This window comes from Typopeltis vanoorti, chromosome 13, assembly GCF_054136105.1.
Source record: "Typopeltis vanoorti isolate ZY-2024b chromosome 13, IOZ_Tvanoo_1.0, whole genome shotgun sequence".
NCBI classification, from domain to species: Eukaryota; Metazoa; Arthropoda; class Arachnida; order Uropygi; family Thelyphonidae; genus Typopeltis; species Typopeltis vanoorti.
Window position 1 is genome coordinate 129041514 of NC_143561.1, and position 16339 is coordinate 129057852.

General features: G+C 33.7%; 1 protein-coding gene across 1 annotated transcript in view; it reads left to right on the plus strand.

Moving 5' to 3' along the window:
• The window catches only part of LOC150100532 (uncharacterized protein CG43867-like), a 552783-nt gene that overhangs the window by 434935 nt on the left and 101509 nt on the right, over positions 1-16339 (plus strand). Inside the window, exons 22-24 of the mRNA XM_090402673.1 lie at positions 10144-10318; positions 10368-10503; positions 12272-12413. Coding sequence (XP_090258799.1) covers positions 10144-10318; positions 10368-10503; positions 12272-12413 — 453 coding nt within the window. The remainder of the gene's footprint in view (positions 1-10143; positions 10319-10367; positions 10504-12271; positions 12414-16339) is intronic.

The following is a 16339-nucleotide window of genomic DNA, read 5'->3' on the forward strand; positions in this document are numbered from 1 at the left end:
TTCAAACATTTCACAAAGTTATTTTTAATGGCATACTACACTAACTCCATGTACACTATGTTCCAAATTTACTGCCAAAATTTATGTCGTCTGCTTTACATAGCATTTTGCTGATCATATAACATGCAATTGTTTTCCTTACTTTTTTTATTTTAAATTATTTTCCTAACCTCATGAGTAAAAGAATTAGTGAGCAAAAAATAGAAGTGTGAAAATGATTCGAAAAGTAATCTCATTGGAAGAAAAACTTGATATAATAAAGAAAAATGAACAAGGCGAGTCCAGAGCAGAGATAGGACAAGAACAAAAAAATTGGTGAATCAACTGCTGAATACAAAGAGAAAGGTAAGGCTGCTTCAAGTTCATCATGCATGCCCTCGAAATCAAAGTATTATAATGATTGAATTAGAGAGACATCTTTTTACATGGATCGAAGATTGTAACCAAAAACAGATCCAGCTAAACACTGGCCTTATTAAATCAAAAGAATTGTCATTTTGTAACCTGGAAAGAAAGGGCTATCAATGATGGAAAAGAAGAAGAATTCCACGTTAGTGCTGGGTGATTTGAGCATTTCAAAAAGAGAAATAGCCTACATAATGTTCTAATCACAGGAGAAGCTACAAGTGAAGATAAGGAGATATCCAGAGATTTTGAAGAAAATTGTGTAAGAAGGAGACTATTGTGTTCAACAAATATTTACTGCTGATGAAACCGGCCTTTTTTTTTTTTGGAAGCGAATGCCTTCCAAGACTTTTCTAGCCAAATCAGAGAAATTTCATCCTGGTTATAAAGTTGCAAAGTCGAATGAAATTACTCTAGCAATATGCGAGCCGTTTGGAAGCACATTCTTCCACATTGTGCAAATGATTTTAGAGGCTTTTCAAATTAATCAAAGTTAATTAAATCTCATTCTGAGAAATTGAATGAGTCCGATCTGCTAAATTTAGATGCACAGCAGGAAGATCCTGAAGAATATGAAGAAAATGTAATCACTGACAAGCCCAAAGAGGTTTCACAGAAACAATTTGAAAATAGTTTTCGTACAATCAAAGTTTTTAAGCAGCAATGCTTGGAAACTGATCCTGGTGAAGAGAGAACCAGTAAAATTTGCAAAAGACAATAGGGCCATAACGTCAGTTGTATGAAAAAAAGATATAGAATGCCTGCCAAACTATGTTAGCTGAATTCTTTGTTAAGAAGCAGAATAATAAATTTATATTCTGAATATATTTTTATTGTCTTTCAGCTTCATGGTTTCCTTTAACTAGGCTCTGAGACATTCCCTAATTCTTTTATAAAAAAAATTAAGGGTCAAAAAACAAATCTGAGGAACGAATTATACATTTTCCCATAGGTTATTATATTTGATTAGTGCGTTTTCCATTAATGTACCTGTTTTAAAGAGCGCACTAATCGAGGGTAAACTGTATAATTTTATCGATAATAAACAATATTTTTTCATGAAACAAAACAAGAAGAATATATTTTACTTTTAAGTAATTTTGAATTATACCAAACTGTGTAATTTTATAGATAATAAACAATATTTTTTCATGTTTAATTTTTTTTAAAAATTTTTACCATAATTTTGATATTTTATCCAAACACGTATACACTGTACTTACAGTGTGTATGTATATTTCGAAAGTTGCAGAACCCCCACGATTTCAAACCACGAGCCGCCACTGGCTATTGTGATGCATTTTAGAATTTTTGTGTACTATATTCTTTCATATTTTTAGTTGAGCAGCATAGTATATAATGAAAACAAAGATTCAAAAATGCACCACAAAATATCTTTTATATTCTGTGGTTAGTGTGGGTCTCTGTGATAGGTCTTAGGATTCTATGGAGATTTTCTTGTGCATTAATAATAAATTGGACATTATACAGAACAATACGTAGTCTGTATTTTAGTTGTAAATCAGCAGTTAGAATTGAAGAATGTACAAATAGTACATTCTTCAGTTCTACAGATAGGTACATCAAAGGTGCATTCTGTCTCTACTGTTTATTCATTATCTGTATGGATTATCATGAAAGAAATTGTACTAAACCTGATATCAAAATTGGAGATGTTAATTCCAGCTCTTTACTTTATGATGGTGTCATACTCGTCAATAAATCCTCTATTGGTCTTCAAGAATCCTTAACCAAATTGAATAACTGCTCTACACATTTAGCATGAAAATCAGCAATAAAAACACAAAGATTATGAAAATAAACAAGAACATGAAAAACATCAGTTACATTCTGAATATAGAGAACTTATAGAAAAAATATTTCATCTATTTAATGCTCTTTTTTTTTTTTTTTTTGTGAAGATGGCCAATTAAATATGAAAATTGAAACAAAATGGTTGAATAGAGGTATGAGAGTTGTGAGAAAAATTTGGGGAGTGAACAGCATCAGTGGAACAATCATCTTAAAAATAAAGATATTAGGAAAAAACTTCAATATTCATTCAAGGATGTGTGAATGGAACTAGTTTAAGGTGGTATGGTCACTTAAGCAGAATTAGAAAAGAAAAGTTAGCGCTGGCATGCTAACTTTCTCTGCAAGTTAGCAGAGAAAGATCATGATCTAAGTGATGCAACTGGAATTGCCTTAAAAGACTAAAATATAAGTTCTGGCAATATTAGAATCCTGACATATAACAGACTAATACAGAGGAAATTGTTGATAGGAAGTTTGTAATAATGTGCGCTTATCATATTGTATTATCTTCAGATAATGTATATCCCTTGCAAGCATGTATCAGGAGTTGGATGGTGATGATGTTGATTTTTATTTTAGTGACGAAGTACTTGCTTCATTGTAGAACATTCAGTTAGATAATGATTACAAGATGTTTTAAATTAAAGCATGCCTATTCAGAGCAATCTGTAGAGAGAACCAGGATGAAATACTCTCAAACTTTGTGAGTATCCCAACCAGATCATGGGGAAAAGATTTTGACAATAATATAAAAAAAAAATTAGTTCAAAAATGACTGACAGGAAAAATACGGTGCTGTGGATGGGAAAAAATGACATTGTAAACTGGATGGTATATGATTTTAGAAGATTCAGTCATTGACAAATGAAGTTATTCAGTGATGTTTATTTCATAAAATAATGAAATACAAAAAACATATCCCATAGAGCTGACATGCTGCATGGAAAGGATACAAAAACATATCACATAGAGCTCATATGCTGCAAGAAATGCAACGATTCTAACATACCCATCATATTATGGCAGTTAGCACAGGTCCTGTGTGATGAGTCTTAGGATTTTGCAGAGATTTTTGTGCATTAATAATCATAATTTTTAATGCTTTATTATGTCTTAGATAAATTACATACATATAACGTAAAATTTAAGCAATGATACTACATTTTCTCTCATGTGACTAAAGAACAGATTCTAATTTATATCATTATAATATGCATAATGTGCAGTTGATATAACAGCATACTTCATGTATTAATAGTAATAATATTACTATGATGATAATTTACTATTGTAGTTCACAGTTATACAAAAAAATATGATTGCATATTAAAGTTTACATTTTTTTTTTTTTAAGTTTGACAAAATATGATCATGCAGAGTATGTACAATATGTACAATTAACATATCTTATTTTCTATTTAGTACAAACATATAGTAAATAATAGTAATAATAATAATAATTTTTATGAATATACATTTCACAGAGAGATTGTTATTATCATTCAGGCTATTTATAGTTATATGGTTAACACATTGCAATATGTTTGAAGAGTTCAGCATTAGTGAAATAACGGCAATATTAATAACAACTATGATGATGATGATAATAATCATAAATGGGACATTATACAGAGTAATACATGGCCTATACTTTAGTTGTAAGTCAGCAGTCAGCATTGAAAAATGTGCAAATAGTACATTCTTCAATTCTACAGATAGTACATCAAAGATGCATATTGTCTCTATGTTATTCGTTATCTGTGTAGATTGCCCTATTAAGAAAATTGCATTAAATCTGATATCGACATTGGAGATATTAATTTCAACTCTTTACTTTATGATGATGGCATGTCATACTCTTAAATAAAGACATCCAGATGATCATTGGAGGAGACATTGAATGTTTTGGCCTTCATGCAGGTCCAATAGATGATACCACCATACAGCATTTCTACAGCAGAACACAACTGATCTGTCAAAAGGTTTTGCACATGATGTGCGATTTGGTCTTTCAAATGTTGTGAGATGCTGAAACTGTTCGACATGTCCTGATAACGTGTGCATGCAGGTCATGGATCCAGTTTGATGAATTTCAAACTGGATCCATGACCTGCATGCACATGACCTGCATGATCTCAACAACTGCAGTTGCAACATCTTCAATCATTTGATCTCTTCCTGGTTGCTGTCTCTTCTGCCTATCTCTTCAAATCGATGTGACATGCATCACACTACACTTGGTGTCACTGGGCTTTTTCGCAAAGTCTTCAGTCATCCGTATTCACAAAGTGCTGCTGAAGCATTTTCCTCATTCTATAGATGCACCTTACAAGCATTGCTTGCAAAGCAATGTGATGACACTGCATTGCTTTTCACTTTCCACAGTTTTGCATCATCTGCAAACAGCTGCATATCATTAATATACAAATTGAACAATAGGGTCTCAAAACTGGCCCTGCAACACACTGCTAGTGTCTTTCCTCTTTCAGGATACTGCACCCCTATATACAACTTTCTCATACCTATCTGATGGTCAATCACTGATCCAACTTGGAAGTCTGTTATCCAATCCCATTTCAATTTAATTAACAGCTTGTCATGTGGCAGTCTGTCAAAAGCTTTTACATAATCAAAATACGAGGGTTGTTTGAAAAGTTTTTAAATTTCCAATAGACAGCGACACAATTCGTTCATTCATACCAATGTCGACACATATCGTCTTTTTCATGATCCCTGGCAAAATTTTTGCATGTGCGATGCATAGTTCTCGTTTGACAAACATTTAAAATTACCATGTTCACATTTTTCATAAAAATGGAGAAAAACGAGTTTTGTGCAGTGATAAAACATTTTTATTTGAAGAAGTGGATGGCCATGCAGATCAAAGCTGAGTTAGATGCAGTTTATGGGGACTGCACCAGCATTAAAAACTATTGATTTTTGGATAAACGAGTTTAAACGTGGTCGTAAGTCCATCGAAGATGAAGCATGCTCTGGATGCCTGACAGAGGTCACTATGAAGGAAATGATTGACAAAATCCATGGTATCGTTATGGACCACTGAGTGAAAGTGCATGAGATTGCTGAGATTGTAGATATCTCAACTGAACAGGTGTATAATAACTTGCATGAAAAATTGCATATGAAAAAACTGTGTGTGATGGGCCGTGATTGTTGACTGTTGATCAAAAACGCATGTGAAAAGAATTTTCAATTCAATGTTTGGCGATGTTTAATCGTAATTTGCAGGATTTTTTGCATCGATTCATGGCTGTAGACGAAACTTGGATCCACCACTACACACCTGAGTATAAGCAGCAGTCAAAACAGTGAACAATGCCCAGTGAAGAGTTTTGTCAGCTGGGAAGGTGATGGCCACTGTTTTTGGAATTCCCAAGGAATTATCTTGATAGACTGTTTGGAAAAAGGTAAAACAATAACAGGAGTCTATTATGCATCATTGTTGGACTGTTTAAAAGAAGAACTGAAGAAAATGGCCAAGATTGGCACACAAAAAAGTGCTCTTTCATCAAGACAATGCACCGTCCTACATATCAGCCATCGCAATGGCAAAATTGCACGAATTGAGGTTCGAATTGGTTCCACATCCACCATATTCTCCAGACTTGGCCACCATGTGACTTCTTCTAGTTCCCAAACTTAAAAATTTGGCTTGGTGGGAAAAACTTTTCTTCAAATGAGGATGTCATCAAGGCTGTCAATGACTATTTTGCACAATTTGACAAATCCTAATTTTTAGATGGGATAAAAAAATTGGAAACTTGCTGGACCAAATATGTAGAACTCGATGGATGGAGACTATGTTGAGAAATAAAGGTGATTTTTTCCAAAAAAATGTGTTTAACTTATTTTTTTACCAAACTTTTCAAACAACCCTCGTATATTACTGTATATGCATCTCCTAGTCCAGTGTTTCTCAAAGTGTGGTACGCGTATCCCATACGCGTACCACACTTTGGTATGGCAATTTTCGGCTATGCATAATTAAAGAAGTCATTATATTTTTCAACAAACAATGCAATTAGAGACAATCGGGATAAAACGGAACTAACTAATGAATCACATCCCCTCTCCAACAGAAACTTCTATATAGACCAAGCAAAACCATATGTTGCTGGTGGAACATATGGTTTTGCTTGATATCACCCCTGTCGTTAATGTGTTAAAACTAAGAAATATGTAGTGAATGTGTTTCAGATATTATGGAATTCGGTTGAAGGGAATTAGCATTTCAACTCAACTGTTAAACTGCTAATTTGTCTTTGGTTCGCACGATCTTTTGTTAATACTGCACCAATCATATGCAGTTCTTCGCTGCTCTACATACTCAAGTCTTGTAAATTACTGGTCATTTTTGCTTGAAATAATGGGAAAGAAGATGACGCTATTTGGGTAGGTAACTTTGATGATGCACACAAAGAAACTGTTCTCGATGCCAAGTGATATCGAGTAAGAGCTTCTTGGCAAGTTGCACCATTTTCAGTTTTTTTCTGAAAACTTTAGTTTCCAAAAATTCCCACATGTATCTCGCAACACAATTTTTTAGCTTTAATTTTGGGAAAAAGTTAGAGTTATATTTGAGTAAATACGATATTTTTTTTAGCTTTCAAATTCTTACATGTATGGATCATTGGTTAAAGATTGGATTTATAAAATCCCCAAAAGAGAGCAATATAGCAAATACAAGTAGCTGTAAGCAACAAGAAAACGTTGATATTGCATCTGGATCAAATGAAATTGATAAGAGTGTGTCGTCTGACATATCTAGAGAACCAAAATTTAAAAATAAATCATATTTTTTTGTTTACATGAACATATAAATTCAAATAAAATAGATATTTAATTTTAATTAATATTTTAAATTAATTCATTAATTTTTTAATTAATGAATTTTTTTTATTAATTAATTAGGGGGTACTCGGTAATAATGAAAATTTTAGAAGGGGTACGCAGATATCTGAAGTTTGAGAAACACTGTCCTAGTCCAAGACCTTGTTATAGTACATAAGTAAGTTAGTAAAACATGATCTCTCTTTAACAAACCCATGCTGATAACCACAAAGAATACTGCTGTTATGAAAACCTATTTATGTATCTTACTTCTCACTAATCTCGCTCTCTCTCTCTCTCTCTAGTACCCTCACCACAAGTCCAGATATACAGATTGGCCTATAATATGTAGCCACAGCCTTATCACCACCTTTATGCAGTGGAACAATTTTACCTTATTTTCACTCCCATGGAACTTGTGCTTTACAGGCATGCCAGTGCTACTACCAAATTCCTGGAGCATACCCTTAAGACACGTGGTGATGTGTCATCAAATCCTATCACCTTATTGACATCAAGTTTATTTATTTCCTCATATAACTCCTGCTAACTCACAATTAAGCTGTCCTCCACACTTGTTTCTCATCATTTCACCGTGATGAGGATGAAACATCCTTATAAATTGATCAATGAGTACCTCAACTATGTCATCTGCAGCAGTTACTATTCTACTATTTTCATCCATTAACATCATCTTACCATAATAATTCTTCCTTCTACTTGCCACATATTGAAAAAACTCTTTAGGTTTTCTTCTTTTCCTGATTGCTAATGTCTACACTTTTGTTGTCTAACTGAATAACTCTCCTGGCTTGTTCTTTATACTCTTCATGTAACTGATTATTACTATTATTCATCATGTACAGTCTCCAAAGTGCCTTTTTCTTCCAGATTTCATGCTTTATCTCCTCGTTTATTCATTTCACACCTACAGAATACATTCACATTGATGCTGTTATGCATATCTTTATCATTTCCCAAGCAGCATTTATTTCCTTACTGCCTAACTCCTCATTCCATGCTGCCTCTTAATTTTGTCATAATCACCAGCCTTGTACTTCCACATATATCCTTTTCTCACAGAAGTCTGCAAATGGCTAGCCACAACCCATGTGATTACTTCATGATTACTCTCACTAACTGAAGGAAAGTGTGAAACTCCCCACTCACAATTACATCCTCTGATGTAATGATCACATCTAAAACTCTTAATCCTTGTGTGCCCTGCTTTACATTATTATTCAGGCCTCCATGGAGTCATTGTGGGAGGTCCTTCCTAGGAAACACAAAGTCTATCATACCACTCCTTGAACTCATTGACCAATCTCTCTCTCACCAGTCTACCAGGCAGTGCATTCCATGGTTCAACCACCCTCCATGCAAAGATACCACTCCTCACCCTCTTGCTCACAGCTTCCTTTCGTAACTTCCAGGGATGGACATGCTACCTGAGATAGATTGTCTCTCAAGAAATTCATTTTCCTTATTCTCAAATGTTATCTCTTCATTCTGATCTATACTGCCATAATTAAAATCACCTATAATAATTATACTTCCTTTGTTCATTAACCCAAGTTGTTTACACATTTCTTCATGACCACCCTCCATATTCCCTGGCCTATAGCAACATCCAACTAAATATGTCTTCCTGTCAACCTCCACCTTACACCACACTGCCTCATAGCCATTGCAATTTCCCTGTTTCATGTACACCTTATATGGACATAATTGCCTTGCTATCATCAGCAGCACTCTGCCTCTCTTGTTCTCTCCTTGTGAAAAACATCATACCCTTCCATTTCTATTCTTGAATCAAGACGATATCCCACTAGGATATCGTCTTGATTCAACCATGTTTCATTCACTTATTCCAATGATTTTGCGATGAATAAGCTCATTCAGTGAATATGTCTCATTTCATCTCCTTTATTTCTGATACTTCTGTTATTTGTAAATAAACATAAAATACACTTTTACTTCTATAACCAATCTTACTCTAGCCACTTGTTGGTTGTGATTCCCCCCACCACACCTGCTCCTTGCCCATTCACCTTTATCACTGCTTACTACTTACATCCACTCAGTCTCAACTTCCTCACCTACATCCTGATCGTCTATGCTGATCATCCCTATACAATATATTCAGAGATATACAGGGTATTTCAAATTAGAGTGGATGTTGGAAGTAATAGCCTGTATATCTCTTGTGTTTCATGTTATTATTTTGAACGTGCGGAATATGTTTATGTGTATCAAACCTATCAGGATAACTGTATTTCTGGTAAACTACATTTATAAAAACTAAGTGGTGAAATCTATATTAAAAATAAATAAAAAAACTCATTATTGATGTGGATCACAGATGATGCCGATGTGGAATAAATTATTCTTAAGTTATATAATGCTGCTTCTAAAAAATCCTTGAAACATTCTTGATTTTCCTTCAATATACAAAGAAGAAAATGGAGCTGGTTTTCTAAATGGAATATGTTTCATGAATGTACTGACTTCAGATGAATTCATGATTTAGCACGGGGGTGCCAGCAAAGTGGTCGATATCAACCCCTAGGGATCGATGTGGTTATCCAAGCGGTCTAGGGGTCAAAAGGGGTTTACATTTTTAATGTTCTTTATAAATTTCTTTTAAGTATTTTCTTTAAATTTCTTTAAATATTTCTTATCAAGAAGCAATAATGAAGTAAAAGGATGAAGGAATTATTATTTTTAAATTGAGAAATTTATTATTGATAACATTTAACCATGTTTCATTGACCCCGCATCATGTTAAATGTTTAACATGATGGGGGGTCAATGAGGGATCAAGGATTCCCTGAAGGGGTCGATGATCTAAAATGTTTGCTGACCCCTTATTTAGCAGCATAACCCAGTATAATGAAAGCAACTTACTCTGATGAATCTATGACTCCATATAGATTTGTTAATAATAACAGTATCTGGAGATGTGCATCACAGATGTTGTTATTATTGAATTTGTAAATTTTACTCTAATATTGAAACTTTTACGTGAAATATAATGCTTAAGAAGACCTAGCTGTGTTTTTATGTATGTAGGTTGTAGGTTTTGATGGCTCTACAACAGTTGAAGAATTTATTCAGACTTTAAATACAGAAGTTGGCATTAGGGACACCTGTCAGTCAGGCTTCTGTTTGTTCAGTGATGATCCAATAGAAAAAGATATTGAACACTGTTTGCTGAGTTCTTCAAAGGTAAGTGTTATATTATTTTGTGTATCATTCTGTTGATTTAATTATAATTACAGTTTACTTACAAATAGCCTTTAGTATATTATTTCATGTTTTTATTTGCTTTCAGCTCTGTGATGTTATCTCACGATGGGAACAAGCTCTTAGGGAAAAACATTTAGGAAAATTTGAGAACACTCGAGTTATCAAACTTATGTACAAGAATAGGTATATCCACATTATTAATAACAATTTTTATTTAGAATTTTTTTTTTGTAATTTATAATTATATGCTGTATTTTTTTAAATTATGCAATGCGTATATATATCTAATTTAAAAATTCTTTGTAGGTTTTATGCTTTAAACAAAACACATTATGGTACTTTTACTTTTGTGGAATGACAAGTGGACATGTTACATAGCATTTAATAGTAATCTCATCCTATTCACCTGAAGTGCATTGGAAAGACCTATATTGAATCCTGTCCAGAATGTGAAGAACCTTGTAATTGCTTTGCTCCCAAAAGTGAGTGAGTTAGTCTCATAAGCAGGTGATAGGTTTTTTTTTTTTTTTTTTTTTTTTTTTTTTTTTTTTTTTTTTTTTTTTTGAAAAAAGTTACACGATCCAGAGGAAATGAGGAATCTTGGACTGTACACAATGACCTAAAATTAGAGACACATTGCTAAATCTGTGAGTACATCACAACAGATTATGCGGTGATGATGCAGAGAATCACAACAGAAGTAATGTGGTTATTATTTCATTTGATAAGGCATTAATCAGATTGCATATGAATTACTGGCAGGTTTGTTTGCTTGATTTTTTGGGGGATGGAGATATATTGCAATGGGTCCAGAGATGATCGACTTAGGTATTTTATGGTCTCTGGAATGTTGGATATAAAAATTGAGGAAATGCAGTTAGTAGATCCTCGTGGATAGGAATAGAAGTAGGGAGAGATATGATTGCATATAAGTTGGTAAGAGACTGTTACCAGAAATTAATGTGGAAGAAATTTTTCATAGAATTGGGGAAGTAATAGAACATTATTGGAAGTTGTGTGCAAGTAAGCAGTAGGATTTTTGTGCAGATTGGTGAGTTGAATGTTTTCCCACAGAGAGTGTATAGAAACTGTGACTAAGTTCAAGGTTTGATGAGCTCTCTGTGTGTGTGTGTGTGTGTGTGTGTGTGTGTGTGTGTGTGTGTGTGTGTGTGTGTGTGTGTGTGAGAGAGAGAGAGAGAGAGAGACAATGGAACTTCCCACAATTCATCTCATATCTCATATGTGGTCTGATGGTAATAATAATATTGAACGAGACTTGTATCTGGGAAAGAGATTGTAAAAGGAATAGTAAAAAAGAATGTTTTGCCTCTTTACAAAGCCTTGATACGACTGCATTTAAATTATTTGTAGATTTGGCCTCCTGGGTTCAGAGGAAATAAAGAAGCTGAGGAAAGGCCTCAAAGAGTTACAAAGCTAATATTGGATTATATAATGTAGGTTACAGTAAGATTATAGACTTCTATCATATCATCCCTCTTTCTCCTGAAAGGATTAATGTCAGGATATCAGTTAATGAAATTTTTCATTATATGAAAGATAAGGAGAAAGCAAGTTGCATCTTCTATGAAAGTTAAGTTTGCATGCAATTAAGAAATGGGTTAGAGCTATATTTTTCTCTCACAGAACTATTAGTGAGTGGAACATTGAATGTATGACCTCCCTTGATGAATCCATAGCTCCCTTGAGATCTCTGATGATGATAATAATAATAAATAATAATAATAATAAATATAATTCTGATTTAAATACCAATAAAGTAAAATGCCTCTCCCAGTTTCAATAGAACTGAAACCAACATGTAATTGAAAATATTAGTATTGCCATGTATTTGTATTTTTATTTGGAAATATTTATTTCCAAACAAAATAATTAGCATATTACTTTTATGTTTTAAATTTCTTAAAATTATTTTTAATGAATTACTTTGTAGGTTATGCTTCAGACAGCTTCTCAAAGCAGAGACAGACAAAGAACGCATGTTAACAGCATATCAAATTAATGAGGAAATAGTCCAGGGAAGATTTCCTCTTAGCAGTGAATTGGCATTGGAATTAGCTACTCTCATGGCTCAAGTAATTATTGACTAAATATGATGTAGAATAGTTAAGAATTTCAAATATGCTTTCCACTTATTTTTTTAGTAAATCAGTGAGTTCATCAATAATTTTTTTTTATACTTTTGCTCAAGTTTATAATAACTTTCAAATCTGTATGCAGTTATCAAATTATATAATATTTAGGATAAAATGTCAGTACATTATGGAACTTTCTGTGAAGTAACACATAAAAAAAAACAGGAAGATAATTTCTTATAAAATATAATATACAGTGTCGTAGCTAGGGGGGGTGCGGAGGGGGGCGGTCCATCCCGGCCAGCACTTTTCACATGAGACAATTTTATTTTTCGACGATTATTCTATTTATGTTAACTTAATAATTTTATTACCTAATTAATAATTAGTTTTCAACAACTATACTTAGAACTAAAATAAACATAAACATAGTGTTTTAATTTCTTTCCCTACGTCATTTTGACTTTTTTGTAGTATTTTTTGTGTGTATTGAGAGTGGCGGAAAACTCAGGGACCGCCCCGGGTGGCAAAAGCTCTAGCTACGCCACTGATAATATATATATATATGTTTTACTATTATTATATTATCAGACTTCCATGGAGTTTAAGACTTATGATGGGAAGTCCTTACTGTTCTTTACTCACTGGAGACAGTGTATTCCTCATTCTCTTGCTCACATGCTTCTTATACAATTTTCAGGACCTCTTGTTGAACCTTGTCTTCCTCCTCCTTGAATTTCTTTCATATTAATCTGGTAAAACACTTGAACAACTTATTGTACAACCATATAACATCTATTCTTATCCATCAGGCTCTTCAGTTATTCTGTTCTAAAATGAATAGTCTCCTTCTCTGAACCCATTTCCTCAATATCTTCATCACCTTGAAATTTGGGCATTACCTATGCGACCTGATATCCATATATGACTGTAACCCTCTTTACTTCTGCATGTCAACATCCTCCTCTTCATCATTGCCATAATCTGTTATCATCGTCATAATTACAGCAGTTGGTCCCTAAATTTTAAGTCCTGGTCCAACAAAATCTCTAGCTCCATTATCTCCTTCAAGAGAGTTTCCCACCAGTTATATGCCCTACATTCCTTTGCCTTCCAAATTTCAAACTCTACACTTTTCACAGTTATACACAGTATTTGGATAAAATGATTACTTTTTTCTGACCTCAGTGGAATCATGAGTCTCATCTTGGGAGGTCAACTCTAAACAGCACTATATTGTACTACTCCCTCAACTCATCCACCATATACACTTAATACCACCCTCTCAGGAAATACATTCCATACTCCTCTCACTCTTGCTGTAAAAAAACAAAAACAACAACAAAAAAAAACTTACCCTCTTACTACTTCCAGGGATGGCCCTTGTGCTTGTTCCTTCTCCTTGTTCTACCATGTGAAAAATATCCCTAGTATCAGTAGGTGGTTTTTGGTATTGAGACCACATTATAATATTAAGAGTTTATTAAAAATAAACATTTAAAAAAAAAACCGACAAGTTTCATGCATTGTAAAACTTACATCATCAGGTACATAAAAGTTTTACACAACAAAAGCTTATTGACAATTAATTACATATATTAGATGTTTTTTAGAACTTACAACTATTAAACAAATTGATAAACCAGAATACAAATGATATATTCCTTACTGTATGCATGTTGGAACATTGCTAGTTGTTGTCACGTTCCGTGGTTCATGCATGCTATATCCTAGGTCCATGGCAGTTAAATTTTGGATGAAAGCAGACACACTTGATGTAAAATCAAGCCTTAATTTTTATTGCACTGTGCAGGGATCCTAAGCATTTGCGTGACTTTTTTAAATTATCTTGTGAAACAGTTATTATCAATATATAGCAATTTTGTTTGTTACCAGAGTACTCGATGGCCAGTAGTGGTTGTATGGAATGCTAAACCTGATTTGTGCTCCCTTCTTTTTTTGACATCTTTTACATGTTCAGACAAAGGTAGTTTTTGGTATTGAATATATTTCGATATATTTCTACTGCCTACAGAACTGCTTAACCATACAGAAACCTATATCTGCATCGATAATATCAATTTGCTAATAACAGCTTAAATAACCCAGTCATAGCTCTTCCCTTTCTTCTTCTAATCACCAAATACTGTAGTTTCAGTCTCCACTGTAGTCTTCAGTCTCTTCAACAGTGTACAGATCTCATATCATTTTCATTATTCATCTTTGCATACTGTCCAAGGTTATATCATCCACTTCGATAGAAGATGGCACCACATCTTCTTATGGTGCCATCTTCTATTGAAGATCAGCAACCATCTTGGCGAACAACATTCTTGCATTAATCTGAGTTCTTGCATCAACCAAGATATTCTTTTTCTTCCTCTAACTCCTTTGCCATCAATTTTTCCTACCAAAATAGTTTGTAGAAGTTTGTATTTGCCGTTTCTCATGATGTGGCCAAGATATGATGTTTTTCGTTTCTTGATTGTTTGTATCCGATCTTTGACTTTGCCAATGGATTTTAAGACATCTTCATTGGTGATTTTTTCTGTCCATGATATCTTTAGCATTCTAATTAATTGGTTTTCAGGGAGCTCTGAAAGCTAAGTATAATTTTGAATGAAAATTAGAATATAGGTTAAAATCATAATGAAATATTGTCTAATTTTGGTAGCTTGTTGTGTCTGTGTGATTTTGGTGTGAATTCCGTTATTTAATTCAGTATTTAACGACACGTTTCATAGATTTGAATATGGCGCCAATGCGACGTAAAATAATGGCGTCCAAAAATACGACGCCATTGTTCAAAAACTATAATGTGAGAGAATTTGTCCAATGTGATGTGTGTGGAATGTATGCATTCCCGAATGAGGCTGGAGTTTGGATTGAAAGTGATAGTGGTGGGAGAATGTGCAGAAAGTGTAAGCAAAGTGAGGAGTTGAAGTATGTGTCAGGTTGTGAGACAGTTATGGTTGAAGAAAGCCAGAATGAGAGTGAAAATAGTGGCTTGATAGGAAATTGCAATGTACTAGATGCCAATGAGAGTGCTGATCTAAGAAAGAGTGAGAGCAACTATACAGAAAGAGAAAATGATTTGAATGATAAAAAAAAATGAGGAATTATTTGTAGGAAGTGAGATCGCTAGGTTGCACGCAGTGATACAAAATGTGCAGCGGCAATTAGAGCACCTGTGTTTCAACTCCATAGAGCAGAATGGACCAGATGTAGCATTTTGGAATTCAGCATCTGACTTCTATGTTTAGATCTTTATTACAGAATAATGTTCTCATTTTCATGAAGGACTGCCACACAACTTCAGTGCTTGTCTTTATATCTATTTTGGGTCCCACCTTTCATTAAGCCAGCAACCAAGATATTTATACCTTGACACTTGATCGATATTTTTCCCATTGAGTGTCAGTTTCATTGATGAGGTTGGATGTTTGCTGATGACCATGTATTTTGTCTTGTTGATGTTTATATTTATTCCCATTCTTTGGCTTTCTATGTATAATCGGTCAATGAGTTATTGTAAATCCATGATGTTATCTGTAATTAGCACGGTCTCATCTGCATATCGTAGGTTGTTAACAATCTTTCCATTTCTTGTGATTCCTTCTGGACATTCTTCTAATGCCTTTTTAAAGATTACCTCTGAGTATATGTTGAACAAGAGTGGTGAGAGCATGCATCCTTGTCTCACTCCTCTTTTGATATCGATATCACTGGTGGTAATGTTGTCTTATTGAATGGTAGCTGATTGATTCCAATAAAGATTTCTTATGTCTTTTTTTATCTAGCCCTATTTGTTGAATGACTTCTATTCAGTTAGTGTGTCTTACTTTGTCGAACGCTTTTTCGAAATCTATGAAACACATAAAGACAGATTTTTGTTTTTCTGTGCATTTTTGTATCAATATTTGGGC